This window comes from Pyrus communis, chromosome 3 (genome assembly GCF_041283825.1).
Source record: "Pyrus communis isolate YQ-2024b chromosome 3, ASM4128382v1, whole genome shotgun sequence".
Taxonomy (NCBI): domain Eukaryota; kingdom Viridiplantae; phylum Streptophyta; class Magnoliopsida; order Rosales; family Rosaceae; genus Pyrus; species Pyrus communis.
Window position 1 is genome coordinate 11,551,763 of NC_142567.1, and position 27,405 is coordinate 11,579,167.

Consider the following 27,405-nt stretch of genomic DNA (forward strand, 5'->3'; position numbering starts at 1 on the left):
TGCTACATCTAGATGTCCTTGTTTGTTGTGACTTGAACTGCGGTTACTGGTGGTGTTGGACCCATTGGAAAGCAATTGGCTGTTTGATCCATAAATGTCATCGCCCACATGAAGTCTTCAATCGTGTCCTGACCATATGGTCCATATCACAGTGCGCAACAGAAACGTCATGAATTCTAACTTTATGTTTAAAATCAGGACTTAGTAAACAGAACAAAATTTCGTTCATTTTAATTCAGCAAAGCAGCTTGATAACACTTCCGACACACTTCCGACAATGTATCAAGCTCCGAGCAACTAAGAAAAGACCAAAACAAGCAGCACTGCCACCATTGTTTCTCCATTGTGCCTCCATCCACCTTACACCACAAGTAAGTATACGCCTAATCCTACATTGTACAAAGTAAGATGCAGGAATTATACTCTATACCCTAGATCGTACAATTAAATAAAAACTGGAGAAAGGTGACCACGAAAGTAACCATAAACCCTAGATCATCACTAATCAAGAGGCAAAACCCCTTACCAAATCAGCTTACCCTTGGACTGAGCACTTTGTGCTCATTTTTTGGGTTATCGGGCTGCACTTTTGAAGGAGTTTTATGCTTCCCTCAAAAAGGAAAGTAGAATATTGCAGAAGCATAAAATTTGTGTTTGGTGCTTCTTCCAAATTACATTCTTGTATAAGGGTCTTCTTGCAGCCTAATGTACTCAACTTTTTGAAGATGTTTAGCTTTAACAGTGTAGAAACCTAATATGTCATTACGGAAACAAAAAGAGCACAAAACCAAGATATGCAATTGAGCAAAACAGAACATAAGAAGAAAGAGTGAAACACACATGGATTATATTATGACCCGAACATTTGCATCAAAGCACTTTATTGTTCAAATAACGTATTGTATTGTTCAACGTTGATAACAATTAGTCATGTTTCTATGACATAATCATTTGATATGTGCGACCATACCTACAAAGAATTTATCATAACAAAAACTGGCGTGGCATACCTGCCCGATTTAAGCTTTGTGGTAAACGAACAACATTTTTAACCCTCGAGGGCTTCATATTCATCTAAAGTGTCCAGTATTTTAGGCTTCTCAGAAGATGTCTAAGGGAGTGAATTTCTTTTCTCCATTCCATCCAGTCCTTGCATGATTCCAACTTCTTCAAGCACAAGACAAGATTTGTTATACATTCCTCTTATCATTTCTGCACGAAGGTGCAAAATATATTTGAAAATCGTTGGCCACTCATCTTAAACCCCTACCACATTCCTTTCCAGCAGTGTCATTATCAATAGTTTCACCTCCACCTTTGAGTTTGACCGAAGTACCAAATCTGACAATAAATCAGAAGCAAAGTTCCATACTACATCTCCTTGCGTCTGAAGGAACACGAAGTTCCATGAATCCTATACCAGGGATTCTTAACATATGTCTTAAGTTCTCCAGCAAGAATATACAGATTGCTTTCTCTATCGTATATCATATATCTGCTGCTCTATTTGGAAACAACTCATCTCTCTCCATGTGACTGGCAAGACTTGCGAGACATTCATATACCATTTCTGATTGTGAGTGGGACTTGTCTTCAACAAAGAAAGGCTGGATACTCTTGTTAATCTCAATCCAGCTACAGCCCGGATTTTTCCTTAATCCTAATTCTTTCATCTTTAATCTCACCTTCCGCACTTCATCCCATTTCTTTACAGAAGCATAAATATTTGATAACATAATAAAAGTTGAAGGATCATCGGGATTCTTCTCCATTAACAACCCTGCGATTTTCACACCCAAATCTATATCCTTGTGCAAACGACAAGCGGAAAATAGTGTGCTTAACAAGTCAATGTCCTCCCTAATTTCTGGAGTTCTTTGCAAAAGTTGATATGCTTCATTCAACCTTCCAGCACGTCCAAGAAGATCCATCAAACAAGAGTAATGTTCCACTCTAGGTTTAATTCCATAATTGGTGATCATCTGACTGAAATAGTGACAACCTTCGTCAACTAGCCCCACGTGGCTACAAGCAGATAGAACCGCAAGAAGAGTAACTCCATCAGGCTTTGCATAGGACTGCTGCATTTCACCAAAAAGCTTTAAAGCTTCTAAAGCTTGACCATGAGCTCCGTATGCAGTGATCATGGAGGTCCATGACACAAGGTCTCTATCTGGTAATCTATTAAAAACATTAAGTGCTTCATCCACCACACCGCATTTAGCATACATATCAAGGAGAGCCCCCATCACTATTTCGTTGGTTTCCAACTCACTATCAATGAGAGTTCTGTGAATCTCCTTACCCTTTTCCAGTGCTGCAAGTTGCGAACAAGCCGATAAGATACTAGTTACTGTGATGGCATTTGGCCTTACACCAGCTACTTTCATTTCATCATACGTGGCCAGAGCCCCAAAATAATCACCCACTTTCACATATCCAGAAATCATAACATTCCAAGAAGCTGTGTTTGTCTTCGGCATCTTTTCAAAGACATTTTTAGCTGATGAGACACTTCCACACATGAAGTAGAGATCTAGGAGCGAGCTGTAAATGTAGATATCAGCCTCAATATTGTTTCTTATAATAAACGCATGTATGAATTTTCCGTGCTGTAGTTGGGCTGACCTTGAACAGGCCAACAGTATGCTACTAAAAGTAGTTAACGTGGGACTCGTTCCTTCATCATTCATCCTTCTAAAAAGTTGGATACAGGATCTACTGTCACCTGATACACTGTATGCTGTGATCATAGAATTCCAAGAAATTACATTCTTTATTGGGATTTGCTCAAAAACCTGTTTTGCCATATCTAAACATCCGCATTTTCCATACATATCCACAAGAGCAGAACAAACAAAGGAATCCAAAACCAAGCGACTTTTTATCAACTCCTTGTGAATCTCCATACCTCTCTCTAAATCTGAAAGTCTTGCACACGATGAAATAACAGTCGTAAGTGTTACTGAATTGGGTATAAATCCAGAATTCCTCATCTTTTCATACAAGTCTATTGCCTTACGAGCTTGCCCATCTTGATAATAACAAGAAATTACAGTATTCCAACATGCCACATCTCTCTCGGGCATTTCATCAAACAGCCGTATAGCACACTCAAAAATGTTGCATTTAGCATACATGCACACAAGAGAGCTGGCAACAACAATATCTGATACAAAACCGATCTTTATCAAATGGTTATGGATCATTTTTCCCAAACTAACTTCACCCAATGCACCACAGGCCTTAAGGACACTTGGATAAGTGTAACTATCAGGACAAAGATAAGGGTAGCGCAGCAAACTGCCAAAGAGGTCAAGAGCTTTGTTGAACATGAAGTTCTTGGTATAAGCTGTCATGAGGCCATTCCACAGGGAAATACTGGTTGGGTTTTCAATGGATTGGAAAACAAGCTTTGCAGAGTCATAAAAATGGCAAGAGAAGTAAAAGTCTATCAGGTTTTTGCAAAGAGCAGGGTCATTCTGTAAGCCTAGAGTGAGAATCTTTTGGTGGACGAGCTTGCCTTGCTTCAGCGACTTGGAACTAATACACGTTCTCAAGAGACATAATAGTTTTGCGGTGTCCATTCAAGGTGTAGTAGAGAAAAAGTGATGAGTGTAGAAGAATATTGTTTTGACCGAAAACTCAAAAGTTGAAGTTCAACCCAAGATGCTCCTTAAACCTTACAGCATTAAACCATTGAGCCTCATATGTACCAAACTCTGCACCTGAACATAGAAATATGATTAAATAAAACTTTTAATCACCCCAATCAAACTTTTAAATCATGAACCCGAAACATAGTTATACAAAAACATAAGTCAACCCATTTTTCTTGACATAGCGTACAAATAGCATTCAGTTTATTAATTCCACCCTGGTTTCCATTTAATCAAGGACGAAATGCTCTATGAGTTCTGCTAGAGGCAAAATAATATAAATATGAAAAACGATCTTGCAAGATTAATAATCCAGAAAACTCTCAAGGTAAAACAGTACCGCAAACGACGCTTGTTTAAAGATAAAGCAAAATGATAGTCATTGTACAATGTCTAGTTGAAGAAATGTATATTTCACTGACTTGACAGACTCCAATCACATTTTTCTCTTTGATTTCAAAGTTATCCCGCACCCCAAACAATACCTGACTTTTGACCCTCGCTATGTACTGTCTTTTCACACAATTTCAGGGTTAGCTGTGTAAATACTGTCTGGAAAAGAGTTGGCCAAGATGTCCCTCAGCTCAACTAGACGGTAAGAAAGGTGTATACTATTAGCAATAGATAACAAAACAGGCTTGGAGAGTAACATGAGAGAACGAGAAAGACATATTCTTGTGGTAACAAGTGAAGGATTCATGAGAGATTTGTTAAAAATCAAAAAGGGAAATAGGTAATCAGCTTTTGACAATTTCAGGCCGGCTAAAGTTTGCTAATATTAACACGTCGGCGTTTCCTATTCCTTTTTTTTTTTTTTTTTTCTTCTCTCTCTCTATGCATATTTTGTGTTTCACATGGCAAAGGATATTGAGGTATAAAGAATCTTGAGCCTAAAATTCTTTCTGATCCCCGTTGAGGGACAATAACTTGTCCCGAAAATTATCTTCTAATTCAAAGCACAAGCTCAACATAAAACACAAAAACAAAGTCCTTCAACTTCTACATATGCACCAGGACGAAACGGAAACTTGGCAACATAAATTGAGCTATAGTTTTTTTCTACACAAAGAATGTGCACATAATTCAAGTCAACCTATTTACTGAAAACCCCAAAAAAGTCATAGAAAGAAAACCCAATTTACCACTATTCTAAAAATCCCCGCCTAGCACCGCCTAAACCCGGTTTAAGTGCTAGGCGGCTGACCAGCGCTTCGATTAATTTCTAGGCGTTTAAAAATTAAGAAGGGGCGCCTAGACTTGCTTAGACACCCGCTTAGGCGCCCGCCTAAGTCGGACTCTCACTTAGGCAGAAAATGGATAACTTTATTTTTCATTTTATTGTATTCAGTAAATTATAAGAAAATTGTTGATTACTTAAATGAACACGCATTATATGTTTATTCCCCATATTTTCATTCTGTTCTAATACTTTATAATCTATATGTCATTCTATTTTGCAATTTATATATCTCAATGCAATTATGTATTTTTTAAGTTTAAGTGGACACTTATTTACACCAATATATAATAAAGGGTAAATTACATTTTCATACATTAGGTTTGGGATCTATTTCAATTCCTTACAACATCTTCAAAACATTTCACTTTCATACCTTAAGTACTATTTTATTTCAAAATAATACCTCCGTTACATTTTTCATCTATTGATCCGTTAAATGCTGATGTGGCTACCACATATATGACACGTGGCAAAAAAAATAATTTTTTAAATTTTTTTTTTTTTAAACCTGAATTTTCTCAACACACACAACAAAAAAAATTGAAACCATCCCATCTCCCCGCAAACACCACCCACATCCCTAAACATGCAACAACAAGAAGAAGAAGCAGGAGGAGGAGAAGGAAAGAAAGAAAAAAAAAATGCCCAAACCGAGTTCTTCCCTCCACACCCAAAAACCCGCAACCTAGAAGAAGAAGAAGAGTGCAACTGCAGCTCCCATTCTCCCACCCCAACCACCAACCAGTCCCTGTCATTTGAGTCAAAACCTAGGTCCTCTTTCGTCCACCCAAGAAACCCCCACCCTTCATCTTTGTCCGAACGCCACCCAAAACCACCAAAGACAAAGAAGGTGGAGTGAGACAAAGATAGGAGAGTAAGAAATGGATTTCAATTTCAACTTCAACAGAGCGGAGGCGGCCTGGTTCACGGTCGCGTGAGGGAGGGGGGGAAGGCAGCGGGGTCTCGCACCGGGGGGGTGGGGAGGGTGGGGAGGCAGGTGGGTCGAGCGCCGGCGGCTTCTTCTTCTCCTTCGACTGGGTTTGGGCTGCTTTTTTTTTTTTTTTTTTTTTTTTTTTCCCTTCCTTCTTCTTCTTCTTCTTGTTGCAGGTTTAGGGATATATGTGGGGGTGGTTGCAGGGAGATGGGATGGATGGATTTCAAGGTTTTTTCTTTTTTCTTTTTTTCCTTCTTCTTCTTGTTGCAGGTTTAGAGGTGTGGGGGGTTGTTGCGGGGAGATGGGATGGGTTTTTTTTTTTTTTTTTTTTTTTTTTTGAGAAAATTCAGGTTTTTTAAAAAAAAAATTTGTGTAGCAGTCACGTCAGTATTTAATGGATTAATGGATGAAAAATATAACAGAACTATTATTTTAAAATAAAATAGTACAAATATATGAAAGTAAAATGTTTTAAAAATATTGTAAGAAATTAAAATAGACCCCAATCCTCCTGATGTATGAAAATATAATTTATCCTATAACAAATTAACTTAATCCACCTAATCCGCTTAGCTGTTAAGCTCCGACCTGACTAATGCCGTCTTTACAACCTCGCAATTTACAAGCTGCAACAAAAATTAGAATACCCAAAACAAAATTCCTTTTACTTCCACATATGCCCGTCAAAACAAACCGAACAACAAGCATTTAAAAGATGGAAGAGTAATCGAAGAGATGAAATAAGAACATCAAAGGATGATTCCACAACAAAGCCAAGATACGGTAGGGAAGAAAGCGAAAAGTAGAGCAAAAACAAGGGTCTTGAAGCAAATATGAAAAGTGGGTTTTGGAGAAATACCGACGGCACCGCCGATAGCTCCGCCAATTACAGCGCCGGTGGCAACGCGAGTCAAGCAGCTGTTTTCCTTAGCCATCTGTGAATCCCTGTGTCAATCGTTGTGCGGATTCTGCGCGATGATGGATGAATGAAAATTGATATGCAGAGAAGGAAGTGGGTAGGGTATTGATTTGGTGAGGAAATAATTAGGGGAAGAGGAGTGGGGCACAAGTTGCTTGAGGCAGACTCAGAAGCAGAGAGCAGGGTTTTGGGCTTTTGCCGTCCGTCCGTCCGTCATTATGTTCTTTTCTTTCTTATTCTCTACAACTTAAAAGCACCCAACCCTATTTTTATTTATTTCAGAGTACAAATAATTTTAATAAAATTAAAAAATTAACTTAAATTAAAATTCCAAAAATATTCCCGGATTTCAGAGTACAAATAATTTTAATAAAATTAAAAAATTAACTTAAATTAAAATTCCAAAAATATTCCCGGATTTCAGAGTACAAATAATTTTAATAAAATTAAAAAATTAACTTAAATTAAAATTCCAAAAATATTCCGTTGCCGGGAATCGAACCCGGGTCTCCTGGGTGAAAGCCAGATATCCTAACCGCTGGACGACAACGGACTACTAATCAATTTGGTAAACTTTTATTTTATATTAGAATGAAATCTTAATTTTCAAAGACTAGAAATGGATAAGATGGGTCTTGTGCCTCTACCAACTAAACGTGATGACACTATTACAAAAACACATCTTCCCATGTACAGAACAGGAACCCACCAATGCTTAGCATTACGATCTAGTGGAATTTATATATATATATATATATAGAATGTTTGTTTACCTTAGCTCAAATCTCCCACTCTATAATATAAATATATACTTGCATACTTTCATTCATAGTAAGTAAACATGCCATTAATATTAGTATCTTTAATTCTTATCAACGTCTTTTATGTACAATTGAAGTTTATAGAAATTCAATAAAATAAAATGAATTTTCTTTAATAAATTATTTTTAAAATTAAACCCTATTTTTGAACTAATTAACGTGAAACTTGCCCGTTAAACTCTCTTCTTCCTATTGAACGCCACAAGAAAGCTTCCCCTTCCCCAAACAAGTACAAAAGGTCATATAATGCCTATTGCCATTGGACCAAAAAATAAAAATCATTGCCCTCGTAACCACATAACCTATAGACAATTATGAGATTGGGATTCAAATCTACTAAGTAAACACTTTATTTTTATAAAGGTTCTAAAATACGTTAGGCGCAGCGGCTAGGCAGATTTGTAAAGTATATACTTTAGGTTTGGTTTTCCTTGTCAATATTGTAAGTATACCACATGTTCAATCTAGCTTTAGGCTTTTCTTTATACATGGGTTGTGTTTGCTGTGAAGAAATGTACAAGGATGGGACACACCTCACTTCAAAAGTTTTGTTCATGCATGTGCATTTCACGTCTACATTCCTACTTCATTCTGGCTAGCTTAGTTGTCGAGTTAGGCTTGCGTGCAAATTTCTAGCAAGCTGGGCACACAAATTAAGACGTCCTAATTTCAAATTTGTGTGCTGATAGTCAAATCTAATTTCAAATTAAGACGTCCTAATTTCAAATTTGACGAGAGTCCCACATGGGCTTCCTGACAGTTTTTTGCCGATAGTCAGATCTCAGCCCTTAATCTTTTCTAATCAATTTGTAGGACGACATGTGTCCTTTGTAGGTGAAAAACAAACCAAAGCTTTTGGGGTTAAGATCCCCAGCCAAGGTTCTTTGTTTTTGGGGGTTTTCAGATTATATTTCTAGTGAGAAGTTAGAGTGAGAAAGGCCTTAAGACCTTACTTTCCTCTTTGTTCTTCATTTATGAAACCCTAGTTGCAAAACCTTCTTTCATGCATTAAACACCCAATCATTGAAGAATGGGGTTGCATTGTCTTTGGTTTTGCATTAAATTAGTGGTCAAAACAAATCTTTAAAACTGACCGACTGTAGGACTCTCATCAATTTCTTTTTTCAACTATTGGACTAGAGAAAATAACTAAACATCTAAATCCATATCTGTATATCATTGTCATATCATATATGCATAGTTCGTGAGCTAGTCTTGGTGCCACAAGGTTAAGAGCTCAGGATGAGCTGCCACTTCGTGAAGACCGAAGGAATCTATCTTGTGTGAGGCAAGAGTGCACAAGGGTAAAGCTGCTCCATAGATAAGGTTCTAGGATTGAGCTTTACGTGGTACTTTGTAAGAACATTGATTATACTAGTGGATAGGATTCATCGGAAAGTCTCCGGTTTTTTAACCTAGAGGTGGGTTTTTCCGGCCAAAAACATCTTGTGTTCATAGTTACTTATATTGTGTCACATACCTCACATACATATACATGCTACATGCATCACTTGAATATTTAATAAGTATGTGCTCACAATCATGCTCACCTGACATGCTAATAACTTAGAACAAACTGAGAGCTCACTGACTAGGATAACTATTGATAATTGAGATTGACCATTTAATCTTTGGTTTATTAACTAACATATCTATCTTAGTCAACTAGCCGGCTTGACTAGTCAGTCCAGCATATTATTATTTTTATATACCGGATATTCCGCCTGGTACCAATTTCAAGATTTAAGTAAATTTATTATATATTATGTAAATAAGTGTCTATTTATACTTAAAAAACACATAATTGTATTGCGATACATCTATTGCAAAATCAAATGACATATAAATTATAAAGTATTAGAACTTATTGAAAACATGAGGAAGAAACATATAATAAGTGTTCATCCAAGTATTTAACAAGTCTCTTACATTTTATTGACAAAATAAAATGCAAAATGGAAGTTATCGATTTTTTATTTAAGTAAGAGTCGTGACCTAGGCAAGTGCCTAGACGGGTTTAGGCGGGCAAAGCGGGCACCTAAGCGAGCAAGGCAGACGTCTAAGCAGGTCTAGGTGCACTTTCTTAATTTTCAAACTCCTAGGGACTAATCCGGGAGGTGACCAATCGCCTAGCGCCCAGGCCAAGAGGGGATTTTTAGAATACTAATTTTTATCAATAAGGTAATATACAAGGCACCACTGGTGTAAGTGACGGGAGGTGACTTTCGGCCAAGCCGAAATGCGATGGTCAAGCGAATTTCATCAACAATGGTTGACAAGCAAAGTTTGGCGATCGGTAACCCATGTCCACGACATGGGCCGAAAGGAAAACTTGAAACAGACTATCATGTCCATAAATGTCATCGCCCACATAAAGTCTTCAATTGTGTCTTAACCATATGGTCCATATCACGATGCGCAGCAGAAACATCATGAATTCTAACTTTATGTTTAAAACCAGGACTGAGTAAATAGAACAAAATTTTGTTATTTTAAGTCAACAAAGTAGCTTGAAGGCTTCCGACAATGTATCAAACTCCGAGCAACTAAGAAAAGACCAAAACAAGCTGCACTACCACCATTGTTTCTCCATTGCGCCTCCATCCACCTTCCGCCACAAGTAAGTATACGCCTAATCCTACATTGTACAAATTAAGATGCAGGAATTATACTCTATACCCTAGATCGTACAATTAAATAAAAAAATGGAGAAATGCTAATTAGGTGACAACGAAAGTAACCATAAACCCTAGATCATCACTAATCGAGAGGCAAAACCCCTTACCAAATCAACTAACCCTTGGACTGAGCACTTTGTGATCTTTCAAGGGAGTTTTATGCTTCCCTCAAAAAGGAAAGTAGAATATTGCAGAAGCACAAAATTTGTGCTTGGTGCTTCTTCTAAATTACAGTCTTGTATAAGGGTCTTCCTGCAACCAAATGTACTCAACTTTTTGAAAATGTTTAGTTTGATCAGTGTAGAAATCTAATATGTTATTACAGAAACAAAAAGAGCCTAAAACCAAGATGTGCAATTCAGCACAACAGAATGTACGAGGAAACAATGAAATGCACATGGTTTATATTATGATCGGAACATTTGCATCAAAGCACTTTATTGTTCAAATAACGTACTGTATTGTTCAAAGTTTCTCTGACAAAATCATTTGATACGTGCAGCCCTACCTACAAAGAGTATAACATAACAAAAACTTGCATGGCATACCTGCCCAAATTAAGGTTTACGGTAAACAAACAACATTTTATCCCTCGAGGGCTTCATATTCATCTAAAGTGTCCAGTGTTTTAGGCATTACAGTGCTGCAAGTTGCGTACAAGCCGATAAGATACTAGTTACTGTGATGGCATTTGGCATTACACCAGCTTCTTTCATGTCGGCCGACATAGCCAGAGCTCCAAAATAATAACCCACTTTCACATATCCAGAAATCATAACATTCCAAGAAACTGCGTTTGTCTTGGGCATTTTCAAAGACATTTTTAGCTGATTAGACACTTGCACATATGAAGTAGAGATCTAGGAGCGAGATGTAAATGTAGATATCAGCCTCTATATTGTTTCTTATAAAAAAAAACGCTTCTTAAGAGACATAATAGTTTTGTGGTGTCCATTCAAGGTGTAGTAGAGAAAAGGTGATGAGAGTGTAGAAGAATATTGTTTTGACTGAAACCTCAAAAGTTGAAGTTCAGCCCAAGATGCTCCTTAAACCTTACAGCATTAAACCATTGAGCCTCATATGTACCAAACTCTGCACCTGAACATAGAAATGTGATTAAATAAAAAAGTGCAAATCACCTCAATCAAACTTTTAAATCATGAACCCGAAACATAGAATACAAAAACATCAGTCAACCCATTTTTCTCGACATAGCTTACAAATAGTATTCAGTTTATTAATTCCACCCTGGTTTCACAAGGACAAAAATGCTCTATGAATTCTGCTAGAGGCAAAATAATAGAAATATGAAAAACGATCTTCCAAGATTAGTAATCCAAAAAACTCTCAAGGTAAAACTGTCGCGCAAATGACGCTTGTTTAAAGATAAAGGAAAATGATAGTCATTGTGCAATGTCTAGTTGAAGAAATGCATATTTTTTTGTTTTCTTTCAGTTCGATCCAACTACTTCTAGGTTTGAACTTGACACAAATGTTAAACATTATATAACATTTCGATACCACATATAAATTGAATTCCACTCCAGGTTCGAATACAAAAAACTTGTTATCATCGAATTAGAAAGCTGATAAGACTTGAATGGGTTATAGAAAGTGCTTATGCAAGATTCTTTCATCTGCATATTCAACAAAATGACAGCTAAACTTGACAAATTAAATTGTTCTACAATAATCTCATATTCTTGAACCACAAACCAAAATGGGATCAAAGTTAGACCATAAATGATGAGGTTAGTAACCCTCTATTAACTCTCATCCTTTTTTGTGGTTCCTAAGGCAGTGTGCAGGATTCATCAAAGATTTGTGAAAACATAAAAAACAAATTCATTCAACAAGAGCCTACCATCTAAATATCCATCGGGACGACACGGAAACTGAAGAAAATAGATTTAGATATACTCCCTTCCTACAAAACAAGAATGTGAGCATGTTTCAACCCCACTCACTGAAAACCCAAGAAAAGTGACAGAAACAACCTCAATTTACAAGTGACAACAAAAATTAAGAATACCTACAAAGCATGCTCATCTGAAGAAACCAAACAACAAGCATTTACAATGTCCAAAATTCTCCTACAAACAAAATTTCAAAACCCCAAATGAAAAAATATTGTACAGAACACAACAAATGAATGATTCCACAAACTCAAGATATTCAACAGATAAAAACAATATACAGAAGATATAAGTAAAGGTTTTGGAGATGATTTGTGAAGGGTGTTTTAGAGGAATACCGACGGCACCACCTTCAGTGGCGACGGTGGACACGCGTGTGAAGCAGCTAGTTTCCTTAGCCATCTCCCTTCGTCAGTGTTCAATGTTAGAAGATTGATCCAACAAACATAAGGGCTTGACATTTAAATAAAAATTTTAAAAATAAAAATTGAAATTTAAAAAAGTTCCATTGCCGGGAATCAAACCCAGGTCTTCTGGGTGAAAGTCAGATATCCTAACCGTTGGATGACAATGGATTATTGATTCTATGTCTAAACATTTTCATTACTAGTAGTTAGTCGTTTGAATGGGAAGACGTGATAGACGATACAATTAAGAGCACATATGATCTGGTTGATTAACAGTGTTACGTATTATATTCATAGATTAACGACTCCACCAGTTAGCCTTGTTGGGCAACTTTTCTTTGTTGGGCAACCTTTCTTAGGTTATACAGATCTTAATCTGGTGTTTGGGCCATGCTGCTTCTTAGTGCATCCAATGGTGGCTGTAAGGCCTGATTTGGTACTGAGGTGATTCTGAAAAAAGATGGTATAAAAAAAAGTTGAGAGCTATTTTTGTGTTTGGTAAACATTCAGTTTCAGTTTTTTTTTCACATTTTTGGGCGAAAAAAAGCCAAAACCAAGAAGTTGCAAAATCCAACTTTGAAAAATCGGCTTTTTTTTCACATCTATTTTACATAAAAGTTTACCAAACACTATAATACTGCTTTTTTTTTCTTTTTTTTTCAAAAGCACTTTTACAAAAAAGTTTACCAAACACTCTACTGTTTTATTTCACAACTGCTTATTCTCACAGCACAGTAGAAGCAGTTTTTTTTTCAAACCATAGCAATACCAAATTAGCCTTAAATAGAGTCCCTAAATATAGGGACCTAAGACTTCTAATGGACCGGAATTGAAGCCCTTAAAGTATCCTAATATATAGGGACTCGCTGTATATCTCAAATAAATCCTCAAATGTGAGGACTGTGTATAGAGACTCAAAGAGTGGGACCATGTTGATTTTGAGTGGGAATGTTGTGCGCAACAACTACTTTTTTTTATTTGTTTTCCTTATCGACCACCCACGTGGGGGCATCTTCTCATTTGGTTCTCCTGTACCTTTTTTTTTTTTTTTATCTCTTTAAAAATCAATGGTAGAGATAGCTTTTGGTTTTTAGCATTCATCACAATACTCCAACGAAATAAACAATGATTTTTAATATTTTAGTCTCTATATTTAGCAATTATACTATAAAGACTTTTTTATCCGGACAATATTCTTTAGGGACTCGAATATTGCTTTAAAGCCCCTAAACGAGTCCTTAAAGTTGGTGGTGGGATCCTCAAAGTAGGAGCATTTCATTTAATGATGCAAGGACATGTATGAACAACATTGAGATACGAATTGAACTTGGGCTTCTATTAGTGTTGTAGTACTCTTTTCCAACTGTAGCGGCCACCATTGAGACTTTGGCAGGATGGACCCTTACTATTTCAAAATATCAGATTGTTTCTATCATTCCATATTTGCCAGCAAAAGAGGAGAACCCTACTAAATTCAAACAACTCCACCTCATCGCTACCATTCAACTCTGAGTTAACCAATTTATTAAATGCATCCTAACATTAACAGGAGAAGGGCCACTGGATATTCTCCAAACTTCTTGAGCAAACTTGCATCTTATGAAAATATGTTGTTGATCTTCTTCACCAATATTACAAAAAGGACAAACAAGACTAGTATTAGGAAAAGATCTGTGAAATCTCAATCATGTGTGGAGCCTAAAGCGGCCGGGAATGAGTACCTATCCCTTACGGGAATCGAATCTATGTCTGCATACCTATAGAAAACGAGAAGTCGAAAATACCTAAACCCCGGGCACGGCAGGCTATTAGGTTAGTGGTAGAGTGCACCGTTGATAATTTCGTCGTTGTGTCTGGGCTGTGAAGGCTCCCACAAAAAAGAAGCCAACAAAACCATTTTATCTTTTGTGGAATTAAAGTTTCCACATTTTATTCAATAACACAACATATGGGTGTAAACTTTGTTGCTCAACTTGCAACCAAGTTGCTGACTTTACAGTGAATTCGCCATTAGCAAAAGGACAAATCAATAAGGTCTTGTTCCAACTATTATCAATAAAATCACACTCATAAATTCCAATAAGCATTCCCTCTTTGGGATTCAGGTAAGAGATGGAAAAAAAGGAAAGGAAAACCCCAATTATGGGTCAAGACCTGAATGTCCTTGTCATTTCCCACAATCTATCTCAAACCTATTAAAAGAATATCCCTAGAATTTAGGACATCCCTCTAAGCCAGGGAATGATGTTGTTTTACTTTACTACTTAACAAACTCCCATTTCGTAAATATCTTTGCTTAACAATTTGGACCCACCAATTGCCTTTATCAGGAATAACCTTCCAAGCAAGTTTCGTCAAAGGAAGCATTTTTAAAATGGTCAGCCCTTCTTATACCAAGGCCTCCAATAAACTTAGGAGTACAAACATCCTTCCAGGCAACGGGAGCCAATTTAGTTTATTTTCCTCAATGAAAAGTTCTACACTCTTTGTTAAAGCATAAGTTATTTTGTTAGGACATTTAAAACAAGCCATGACCTAATTAGGCATGCTAAATAAGTTAGATTTAATTAAAGTTAGGGTACCCACCTGTGGGACCATGATTTTTCAAGGTTGGAGTAAGGCTTATCCGAATACAATTATCTTAAAAGTCCAGTCATGGATTCACTAGCTCCGAGTGGCAACAGTGCCACCATTACCCTATGCCGAGGCAATACATGAAGTTTGAGCGACTATGCTAGATGACCATGCTTGTCCGGTAAGATATGCGATCTGGTCCGAATATAGACTCAATCAGATCCTTATAAATTTTAGAGTTCCTACAATCTAGGAATTGGCGCCGCAAGTAATCACAACTCTTAAAAAGGTGTGATATCTACTTAGATATCCTCTAGGATCCTCCCGTCTTAGAACGAGGATTCTATCCTAAAAATGTCTCTTTCTCCGCGGTATAAATACACACATGTCGGGTTCATCTTTGGTAAAGCAATTTCCATACTTGAATTCTCTTATCCACTGCTTGAGTATAAAACTGCTTACTAACTTGACAGCAATTAATGCATTTTTTGGTTTCCCTTTTCCAATGACCTCTTATTTTTCAATGACCTAAAAAATCATTTCCCAAGCATAAACTTATGAAACATGACAAATGCAACAGTTTTCTATTCTCAAACTCTCTTTCCCACATACTAAATACATCAACACGTGTCCTTAAGGATACCATAAATACAAGGCCCATCTATCCAAGCACTGTATACTTAAGCATCCTCAAGATTCATTAAACCTAATTATTTTAAGTGCGACAAGTTAGCCACTCAATACTACGGTCTGGTGGTATTCCTCTTCACTTGTAAGTGAGAGGTCTTGGGTTTGAATCTCGTGAATGGTGAATTCGATACCAAATTAGGTTACCCATTGTGTGGCTTAGCCAAACTCCCCCTCCCCTTCAGCTAAAATTATTCTTTTTTTTTTTTTGGTCGAAAATAAAACTTCATTAATGTTCAGGAATATTACAAACCTTCAAAAACAAAGAAGACATAAAACAAAATAAAGAGGCCCAAGTAATAGGAGAGCAACAATCCAAAGCACAAAGAGAGCCCCATATTAACTTAGGCCTGGAGAAAGTAAAGATAACAAAGAAAACCCTAGAAACCAAAGCGAGCAGCAAACCGCCAGTAGCCACCAAGGTCACCACCAGGAAGGAGAAAACCAAATCAAGAAGTTGGAGAAAGCAACGCAACACCACAACAACCCCAAAATAGAAAAAACACTTGAACCAAAGAGTAGATTTGAAAGTGTTGTGCCAAATCAAGACACCTGCCACACCATCCGCAACTACAACTGCAAGGAAGGTCAAAACAAGTAGCAGGAGGAAGGGAAGGACAAAGGCAATGTGTAAAACACCCTTGTTACAACGTGAATCGTACCACAGTTCACCTAATTTTGCCAATAAGCCGGTTCGGCAACGGGTAGGGGGGATGGGTCAAGCGGCAAGATTGGATCCAACACTCTAAAATCTAAAACTTTGTTATGGGAGGGGAAATATGAGGGATAGCAAAGGGGATGAGAAAATATGAGGTGGGGGTATACTGAGGAAGGAGAACGGGGCTGGTGGGTAAGGAAAAGAAAATTGAAAATAGAACTTATAGAGAAGATGAAAGAGATGAGGAAAAGGAGGGAGACCTTAAACCAAAGGAACAGGAACGGCGATGATCACCGAAAAGGCATGCCAAGGACGCACAAATTGGCGGAGGCGATTTGAAGCAGTGGGAGCCAAAAGAGGGTGAGGGAGAGGAAGAAAGAAGAGAAGGAAATGAGAAAGACGGCTGTGGAAGGTGTATGAGGGCATGGAAGAGGCTAGGAGGAGGAAATGAGAAGGTGCCACCAACCCAAGCCTTAGCAAGGGCCAATAGCACCATTGAAGCTTGGGTTTGGTGCTCTTTCAATTAAAATATCCCTTGAATCAAACAAATAAAGTGCAACTGAAGATAAAAATTATTCTTTGAATGGAAGGCGTGATAACCGACATAATGATGTGATTTTTTATTTTATTCTGAAGTCACACTCTAAAAGGTAGGATCAATTCACAACGGGGCTAAGAAATGCTAAAGGTATTTCAGCCTATTTCTGGTCACAGTTAAACGACACACGTCCACCCAAGATTTTCAACCAGAGAATCACTTATGTGTGCCTTAAACCCAAAACCAGAGAACAAACCTGACTTGGAGTTCTATCGCAAATTGCATCGTGTAGGCATTGGGCATTATTCATGGACTGACTACATCAATTGACCATGTTGGGCTACTTTGCTTATTGGGCCGTATTGAGTTTAATGCAGTTATTAGCTTTAGCATGCTGATACGTGAATCCAACTAAAAATGCTACTTTGCTTATTGCGCCATGTAGACTCTGGATGCAAGTAGATGATTTCTATTGAATTTCTAGTGTGTCAATGTGTCATATAACGACTAACAAATCATGCGTTAAACAAGGCTTTTTAGCCAAAATGAACTTTAAGATTTGAAATCCATAGAAGTAGTCCCTAAGATTGTTCACCATCAATCATTTTGATCCTTAGATGAAAAATTATGTTAAATAATGATCAAAATGACAAAATTACCTTTAATTTAATAAAGAATAGGTCAAAATGATTTGACCAAAATTGAGGATATTTTTATCATTTTATTCTTATTTTATGCAGATTTTCATGAAAAGACTAAAATGATTTATTGTAGACAAACTCAGAGTCCAATTCTATTGATTTCAAATCTCAGAGACCAAAATGAGGAATTATGCAAATCTCAGAGGCTATTTTGGCTAAAAAACCGTTAAACATAAAGATGATACTAATAAAAGTTTATGAAGCATTTTTCATTTAATTTTCTGTAAAACAAAGGATGTGGGGCTTAAAGTCTCCGCCACGGAAATTCAAGTGATTGCCCCAACCGAGAGGATCGATTCTACAACTGTTCCATTGTTCCAGTACAGAACATTGTGATTGGTGAATTATGTGCACTTCACATCATATGGCAGCGTAGAGAAGGATATATCATGTACAATGCGCGCATGTTAGCGTAGGCGATGCCTCGTTACGAACCATTGCGTAAACACATTTAGGAATTTACATTTCTCACCCTCAAACCCCCACACAAGGAACATAGGGAAAAATTGGAATACAACCAAATTAGAGAAAAATGGAAAAAACGCAATCAAACCCATTTAAAATCTCCGTCCTATACCAAACCTTTATGAGAATGAAAGCCAACGCTAATTAACGAATTAGACCTTCGTAACCCAAGCTTGAACCTGAAAAAAATATCAATTCCATTTACAGATGACTGCTCCCACATGTCAGCGAGCCAAGTCCTCGCTCCCAATGCCTACACTAGACTTGTCTACCATGCGCACATTGTATTGTTCATACACTCTTGCTCGGTTCTCTGCCCACCACTGTTCTGCTTGTTTCTCACTAAATCGCTTCCGACTGCATTCAACAATGATATAAATTGGGAGTACAGTATGAGTATGCTAATGATATGTTAAACTTCTATAGTGCATATAAAATTCTCTCTCTCCCTCTCTCTCTCTCTCTCTCTATATATATATATTTATTATTCTCTCACAGACACTGTAGCAACATAAGCAATCTATGAATCCAACCCACTTATTAGGTAGATTCTTGCCTGAAAACAGTCTAGAGTTTGGCAAGAGAACATTATACTATATATATACATATACACACTCTTATCGGAAAGGGAAAAACACACTCCCGCATAGGCACGTACTGTTATGTAGGCAAGTACAGTATACCTGAAACGAACTCGCTTGAGATCCTTGGCACCTCCTGGTAGGGAAGTAAGTGTGATGTATACACCAGGCTCATCTTGCTCAACCCATTCAGTTTCATGATGAGATTCATTTTCTTTAATTTTGTTCCCATTTCTGGTTGCTACATCTAGATGTCCTTGTTTGTTGTGACTTGAACTGCGGTTACTGGTGGTGTTGGACCCATTGGAAAGCAATTGGATGTTTGATCCATTGGAGTCTGCTTCTTGGAATGTTACTTGACCATTCAATCGGTCAATCGGAGGAATAGAAACTTCATTGGAAGGATCAGAACCCCAGGAAGAAGCTAGAGAGGGTGATTTGATATTCCGCACTGCTCCAACAGGCAGCCTTTCAGCCATGTCCTTCAACTGGTCAACATATACAAAACACAAAATTAATATCAGCAAGACTTGGCCTACAAGAGCACAAGTGACAATATACAGTAAGGATTTATTTGTCTCCGGCCACTTAAATAGATCACCAGAACTGACTTAGGAAAATTATTTTAGCACATGGCACTGTAGATAATTATCGTTGACAATTCGATATGGTTCAACATGTCATACACATTTGTTGTGGGATAGGAAAAGAATCTCTACAAACATACTAAGCAAGCAGTCGCCACATGTCAAATGACAACCAGAATCAATCTGAGAAGCCATTTCTTCCCTGTTTGTGGTGAAAAAGAACTCTTCAGTACATTTAGTAACATTTTCGAAAGATAGCAAACCTTACAACATAAAGAACAATTAATAATCCCTAACTAACAAATTACATTTGAGACAATGGTTAGAAAATAACAATGAAGTATTATACCAAAGCACGTAAACATCCATCGTATTCTTACTTGGGCAGTAAGTGACTGGATCACTTCCTTTGCTGCTTTGCATTTTGCAGTCTCCGCACCTGCAATTGCTATTGCTTCCTTCAGCTGTTTAGTTGTTCTTTCCAGCTCAACTTCTTTTAGTTGGGCTTTTCGAGTAAGACTTTCAACCTGAAAGATAATACTAGTCAGACAAAACGCTCAAAGAGAAAACTGAACAGGTCTGATATGAATAGTTGGGTCTTGGTGAAGGGAATGGACAGCCAACACTTCTTCGAACAAAGTAGATTCATAAAATCAATTATCTATTAAAAGTCATATTTCTAAAAGTAGAAATAGAATAATAAATTGAAACAATCATGTTATTTTCTTTCTCTTGGTACGTTTCTTTTTAATTATCCCTGAAAACAGTTCTTTTTCACCAGTTGATTTCTTTCTTTTGCTCTCTTTATTCACTCTTTACTACACTTCTTACTGTTAATTGCTCAGCTAAACACGAAAACTCATGCAACGTTGTCTGCCACTCCTTTGAGAATATTCATCTTCAACTCTGTTGATCAATTTTGCCCAAAAAATTATCGCTAGTTGTTTCCTCCATTCATTTGAACAACTCGGTAATTGAATTTTAATTTGGCAATAATTTGACCAAAAGGAATATTTAATGTTCGTGTTGAAAGATAATTTCTTTTGTTGGAGGGGGGGAGCGATTTTGATTTCTACCATTCCATTGTGTATAATTCCTATCCTGAATTACAAAAAGAATCAGACTTGTGATTTCTTAAGAATTCTCACCAATAGTTAAATTATCACGAATGAGGATACTCTTCAAAACTCCAAAATTAAAATAAGTTGTAGGGGTTTAATTTCCGTCACTACACAAATAAGGAGTCACACTTTAAGAGGGCTTTGAATATTTTTTTTTTTTTATTTTAAAAAAGTTTGGTAAGGGACTTTTTATTAGTTCTCCCATACTTAATTCCATGAAATTAAAATTGGTGAATGGAGAAGAAGATATCAAGTAAAGTAAATTTTTCACTAGCAGCTGACTTGCAAGAGAGCCGTGCACCTATACTAGTTGAAAAACAAATAAGGAGTCACACTTTAAGAGGGCTTTGAATTAAAAAAAAAAAAAAAAAAAAAAAAAAAAGGTTCGGTAAGGGACTTTTTATTAGTTCTCCCATACTTTATTTCATGAAATTAAAATTGGTGAAAGGAGAAAAAGATATCGAGTCAATTTTCCACTAGCAGTTAACTTGCGAGAGAGCCATGCACCTATACTAGTTGAAAAATAAAAATATGTAGTGAATACCTGTGATCTTAGTTTGATAACCTCCTGGCTAAGGCTTTCATTTGTCCTTTTAGCATCATCTACAACAATCTTTGGCGATGTGAGTCCTCCCAGAGTTGGAGTTGGTGTTGTAGAACGAGGTGGGCTGGGGCGCCTTGAAATTGGGGATGTAGCTCGAGAAATGATTCTTGATCCAGGAACAGAAGCTGAGAAAAACTTCTTGGATGACCCAAACACTGGATTAAAAGTTTTAGAAATATTAAGAGCTCCCCACTGTGAGCCTCCATTTGGAACAGGTGAGACTCGACCACTGTTAAATTCTAGTTTCTTATTTTTCTTTGATGAACGGGTTTCCACATGCTTCAGAGATTCCATTGAAGAAAACCTGCAAAGTTGCACCCGAGATCTGGAGTCCAACTTATCATCTTTATCAATAAGCTCGTTTGACCCCTGATTGATACTTCCTCTTCTGCTTACAGAGGTCTGGGATGAAGTGCCAGTTTCAGCAGCTTTTCTCAGTTTATTAAAACAATTATCACAGACACGATAAGGTTTGCTGGGATTTGGGGCCATGGAAACCTTGAGTGATTTCTTACTGCTGCAAGAATGACAAAAAACAAGCCCACAATTATAACAATTATGGCGTTTTCTTTTAAAATTAAAAGGAAGCCGGCAACCCGAACACATTGACTGATCAACTCCTGAAACCCATTTATGAAGGCAAATAACTGCAGTAAAATTAGCACCGCAAGCAATACTCTGGACTTGCTTATCTTTCAGAGCTTCAACTAGTGTTGGGGAGTTCCGGTCATCTATATTTCCATGACCTAAACGACCATTTGCTCCTTTTCCCCAAGTATACACTTCAGGTCTTGAAGTTAAAACTGCAACATGATAGGTACCACAAGCAATCTCTTCCACATAACTTTTGGAGAGCTTTCCCTCAACTCGAGTTGGGAGCTTTCCATCAGCTTGAGGATTTCCTAACTGGCCATAAACAGGACTTCCCATTGTGTAGACATGACCAGATGTTGTAAGAGCAACTGTCATACTATGTCCACAAGCAACTCGACAAAAATTGGGTTCAACAAGAGCAGCAACACAGGTAGGCACAAGTTTTGCTTCCTTGTCACCATGCCCAAGCCTACCGTTATCACCATCTCCCCAAGTGAACAGCTTTCCTAATGAACAGTTGCTGGCACTTGAATTCCCAACCATGACTTCTACAACTGCAGCAGTATGCCAGACGCCACAAGCTGCTTGTACAGTGCGAAGGCCCTTTAGGGATTCTATTTCCCTGGGAATTGAAACACTTTTCCGATCACCATGGCCCAGAACACCAAATGTGCCATCACCAAAAGTAAACAACTGCCCAGCGGATGTTACAACTGCTGTGTGCCAGGGTCCACAAGATATGGATGAGACATGTATAGCCTCCAAGGGTCCATTTACTCTTTTGGGGACCCAATGGCTCACTTCATTTCCATGTCCAAGTAGACCAAAATTGTAAGTTCCATCACCCCATGTGTACAGATCACCAGAAAGGGTAACAGCACAAGTATGGTACTCACCACAAGCAACAAGCTCAATGTTGATATTACTAAGTGCATCAATGAGCTTTGGTTGCAAAACGTCAACATCTACACCATGGCCAAGCCTGCCCCCTGACTCCTCTCCCCAAGAAAAAATCTCCCCTTGCTTAGTTACTAAAGCAGCATGACGACCACCACAGGCAATGTTTTGGACGTCAAGTACGACTTTAGATTCTAAGGCTTTGGGCAATAAAGAATCCATTTTGGCACCAAAACAGCTTCCAACTCTGTGAGAACCACCACCCACAACACCATCTCCTGTGCCTTCTCCCCACATGAAAACATCTCCCAAGGCATCACCATCATCATGACCAGAACCTTGGCTTGATGAGCTAACAGCACTGGATAGACTAACTCTAAAAGCATCCATTGCCATTGCCTTCATCTGCCCAGGTGCACCATCTGAGCCACCAGATGACACAGAATGTACTGAAGCACTGGCCGAATCTGGAGGGAAGAAACCCTTGGGAGGAACAGCATACAGTATCACATCTGAAAGTGCCTTATCCAGACCATTTTTAGGAGGACTTTCATATGGACTATGAAGGCGAAGGTGATCTGCACTATCCTGAATTGAACAAAATAAAAGAATATAATTTACATTTTGAATGCAAGTGAAGAAGAGCATACAAAGGAAAAAGAAGCCATACCTTCTGTAAGCTATCGTTGCTACCAAATGGAGAATGTAGAGGTGAGCTTCTCCGCATGTATGTTCTAGGGCTATTTGCTTCAGATGGAATTCCATCACTCCTTGACTCTGTTCTCCATTTTCTATGATGGCTTCGGGATATCAATGCTTTTAAGCCACTAAACCAAACCTCAGCTTCATCTTTATCTTTGCAAATCTAGTACAGAAGAATCATATCACTGAATATATATACTTTAAAACAATAGTAAAACCATTCTACCATGACCATAGGGTAGAATGAAGGACAAGATAGCAATCAAAGAGAGTAGATTGAAGCTTACCAAATCTAGTGATCTGTCACTATATATTAAGGAAAATGACTGGTACTCCTTCTCAGGCCGTGGATACCTTTGAAAGATTGGCTGGAAGACATAGGGGCCATGTTTTATCAGTACAAAACAGAAAAGTCTTATCTTTTAATTTTTTACTGATACATTAGCATCATGTTGCTGCAGATGCATAAAGATATGGAGCTCCTGATTAAATTAAAAAGCAGAAAATACGCAAGCACAAATGCACACCCACTGAGGTATGACAGTTATAATGAGAAATCACCAGTATCACAATTACCACACAAACCAAAATACTAAAAAAACTCATCCTTAAAATTAGTAAATTCAAGGAGGAAGGAGGAGAAATGGCACAAGAATAGAGAAATCCAAGGCTTCTTATGATCCAGAATGGCACATGACAGATACCAGTACTACACACACAGTGGTATATATTTAAAGATGGAAAAGAAAATTTAAAATACAAACAGGTAACCCATGGCCAAATACGGTCAAAATATCTAGCTTGTCCACAATCAGTTGTTTCTGGTTTAAAAGTTAAAGTTACAACTTAATCATTTATTAAACGCAAACCAATTTTTTTCCAGCGTCATCTTTCAATAAAAAAATCATCAAATGACGTAGTCATGCAACCACATTGTAAAAAAAAAAATAGTAATATAAATATAGTCAAAATCATGTGACTGGAAATATACAGATGATGCATCTTCGCAGTTAGACACTTACAGTGCGTTGCCCAGAAATAATTCTAGACACATGGCTTAGTTTAAGGTGCTTTTCCTCTTTCCCAGAGAACCATATTAGAACGGATTCATCCTGAAAGTAGAAAGCAATGATGAATTATATCTATTAACAGGAAAAATTATGTATGACAGTGTCACGAAACAACCGTATTGAAAAGTACAAAAGCTTGTAGCCACAATTACATGCCTCATGAATAAATATCATAAAAGATTGTTGATGAGAAAGGAATCAGATGAAACTGTTGAAGAGGATCTAGGTAGAGGTACTTAATTAGTTTAATAGGATTTTATTCTGCCTGATGTAGGTGCTGAATATGATCATGTAGTTAAATCTTTCTATGTTTAAGTATGGGTTAAGAATGGATGGAAGAAAAGGATGCATATGGTACTCTTGCAAGGAAAAGAAAAGAACAATATGGATATGAAGAAAGGCAGACACAAACACAAAATTACAATAGTAAATCAGAAAGAAAATTCAGGATCAAACTTACATTGGAAAGACGAAATGGACAAAACTTTGGCTTCCCCCTTCTTCCATACTTGAGCAGGTATGCCCCTTTCTTTAGAGCAGTAATAGCCTGTCGTAAGAAACAGTCAAGAGTCTTAACATATTCAGCACTTTCGTGTATGAGAAGAAAATACTAAGAAAAGAATAATAGAGAAGTACACGAAAGGATAAGTAAATTATTTATTCATTAAACACCTAAATAATAAAAATATGAAAAGGACAAAGACATTTTAAGATAGAAGTGCATAAATACATAAGAGCGAGCATTCAAACTGAGTTCTAGCATACAATTCCTTTTAATAATTCATACTGAGTTTTGTTATCATTTGGTATACAATTCCTTTGAAGGATCAGCACACTTAATTCAACCAATGAAAAATCAAACTGAATTAAGCGAAAGATTACATAAACACTCATAACAATTCAATCTATACTTGTATTAATCCCGGGAAGAGGTGCTCCGCAGGTTATGAATGCAAAATTCCTAAGCACCAGTTTGAAGTGTTGAAAGAAGGAAGTGAAACCTATCAGCAAGGTGGGAATAAGAAAGAAAGTTCCTATCGCCAAATGTTACAAAAGGATTCAGTTCCATCATTATTCAATTATTGCCCCAGATTATCTAATATTTTTACTTTTTAATTTTCATCAAAGAAAATTCGAGATTATATTGCCAACATCCTCCACCTCTACTACATTAAAATCAATCCCAAATTGACATGCTTCTTTGCTTTGGACTCCTATGGTCCCGAACCCTCCCTTTTGAATGAATATAATTACACTGCAACCACTTAAAATCATTCATATTTCATGTTTTCCAAATTATGTGCATCAGCCATCATCATTTGCTACTTGCTAGGAACAAATACTGCTCCTGATCCAGTTTTGGTCCCTTGATTTATGTAGATTAAATACGTTGTATGTGATAAAACAACAATCATTTTTTTTGAAGAACAATCAATACATTGTATGTCATAAAACAACAATCAATTAAATTGGTCTTTTATCAAGGTAACTGGAACTCGATTGCTAAACACATACGTGAACCCCAAACAGCTGTCATCCCTAATCTTAGAGCAACCAAAATACTTCCCTTCAACTACCCAACCCCCAAACCCATATCGCAGAAAGCAGTGGAAAAAAAAAATAGTGAATTTCAATAATGTGACCCGAACAAAATATACAATGCATAACTAGCTAACTCAGAATCACGTGTATAAATAAGAAACCCATAAACCCAGTAGTCAATTGTCTTTCACTCCATTTGAGCAACCCCCCCAAATATCAATGTTAGCAAACACTAAACTCCACGACTTCATCTAAATGTAGTCCTACAAAATCCACAAGCTGCAACCGCTGCACATCCCATGAGTTACAATCTCATTCAAATAATCCTTTCATCCAATAAGCAACTCATTGCCACTTGATCACATTGAACAAAACTCGCAACATCATTATCGCCATCATCACCACCACCACCAATATAGCGTCTCATACAACAAGATAAACCACTCAATTTTGGATCAAATAACACCTCCTAACTAGTTTAAGGAAATTACAAAGCATTCAACATTTACAGCAACACCATTAAACAGCAGAAAATAAAATTAAACCCAAAAAATAATCGAAACCAATTCGTAGAACAATACCTGCTCGATGTCTCTTTCAATGGGGCCGGTCCTGCTAAGATCCGAACCCATCCTCTCGGTCCGCGACATTTCTTCTCCTCCTCAGAAACCCTAAACAAGTCAAGGTTCTAAACCCCAATTCGGGACTCAACCACTCTCGTACCCAAACACCGCCATTCACAGACTCTGAACTCAGCCGCCAAGTGGAACCCCATATCCTCGTCCCCAAACAGGGCGCCAATCTCCACCGACACTCAAATCCACCATCGTCGCCACCTTTAGTCCAACTCCAATCCAGCTCCCTCGGTCCGTACAGAAGCCAACACCCTCAGAGTCTTGGAGTCTTCACGTCTTCAGGTGAAGTCCAGAAGCTTCGTCGTCCGGCGCCGAACGAAGCCGAGAGAGAAATGGAGCGAGAGTTCAGTGATTCCGAGAATTGAGGAAGCGGCCAGTCGGCGAGTCACCAAGTCGCTGACTCCGGAGATTGTGAGGGAAAGGGAGAGACAGATAATCTAGGGGTGGAGAAAGTGAGGGAAAAGGAGAGGATGATCTGATATTTGGCTATGAGTTGCAGAGGAGGAGAGAAAAACAGCTTTAATCCACAGAGAGAGCAGAGAGAGGAGAGAGAAAAGAGAGAGAGAGGTGGAATTTTTTTTTTTTTTTTCCGCAGAAAAAGTGTAAGAAATTATATGATAAAATGATGGCGAGACCTCGAAGTAGAATGGTTGAAGTGAAAAGGAGGTCAGGAGAAAACAAGATACCCGAGTTAATTTTCTAATTTGAGTCATCTGACGCTTGGGAAAAAAAATAATATTTTATCATTTGGCACTGGATTTTTGGTCTTTTTGTCCTTTTCTTCTCTCTAATTTGTTGTTTCAAATTACTCTTTCACGAAATTTGAATCTCAAAATTTCTATTTATAAGTGATAAAAAATATCATTAGACTTTTA

The 27,405-nt window shown here is 37.5% G+C and overlaps 2 protein-coding genes and 1 non-coding gene across 3 annotated transcripts; all 3 read right to left on the reverse strand.

The window, feature by feature from the left end:
- Positions 1–845: 845 nt before the first annotated feature.
- On the reverse strand, positions 846–7,010 carry LOC137716442 (Tetratricopeptide repeat (TPR)-like superfamily protein). Its single transcript, XM_068455900.2, has 2 exons — positions 6,693–7,010; positions 846–3,728 (listed from the first exon to the last, which is right to left on the reverse strand). The coding sequence occupies exon 2, from the start codon at positions 3,585–3,587 to the stop codon at positions 1,488–1,490; it is 2,100 nt and encodes a 699-aa protein (XP_068312001.2). The 5' UTR covers positions 3,588–3,728; positions 6,693–7,010; the 3' UTR covers positions 846–1,487.
- A 223-nt stretch (positions 7,011–7,233) lies between these two features.
- Positions 7,234–7,305, reverse strand: TRNAE-UUC (transfer RNA glutamic acid (anticodon UUC)). The gene has a single exon. It is a non-coding gene; the product is annotated as a tRNA-Glu (tRNA).
- Positions 7,306–18,062: 10,757 nt separating this feature from the next.
- LOC137716441 (PH, RCC1 and FYVE domains-containing protein 1) lies at positions 18,063–27,178 on the reverse strand. The gene is made up of 9 exons (XM_068455899.2): positions 26,477–27,178; positions 24,814–24,900; positions 24,306–24,395; positions 23,571–23,651; positions 23,252–23,446; positions 21,031–23,169; positions 19,746–19,892; positions 18,881–19,266; positions 18,063–18,554 (listed from the first exon to the last, which is right to left on the reverse strand). The coding sequence occupies exons 1-9, from the start codon at positions 26,543–26,545 to the stop codon at positions 18,422–18,424; spliced, it is 3,327 nt and encodes a 1,108-aa protein (XP_068312000.2). The 5' UTR covers positions 26,546–27,178; the 3' UTR covers positions 18,063–18,421.
- Between the last annotated feature and the right edge of the window lie 227 nt (positions 27,179–27,405).

Excerpts from the sequence above, each read along its gene's own strand:
- LOC137716442 (XM_068455900.2), bottom strand. The coding sequence starts at position 3,587 with ATGGACACCGCAAAACTATTATGTCTCTTGAGAACGTGTATTAGTTCC.
- LOC137716441 (XM_068455899.2), bottom strand. The coding sequence starts at position 26,545 with ATGTCGCGGACCGAGAGGATGGGTTCGGATCTTAGCAGGACCGGCCCC. Across the intron at positions 23,447-23,570 it reads GTGACAGATCACTAGATTTG|ATTTGCAAAGATAAAGATGA; the intron begins GTAAGCTTCAAT and ends CTTCTGTACTAG. Across the intron at positions 18,555-18,880 it reads CTCAAGCGAGTTCGTTTCAG|TCGGAAGCGATTTAGTGAGA; the intron begins GTATACTGTACT and ends TGTTGAATGCAG.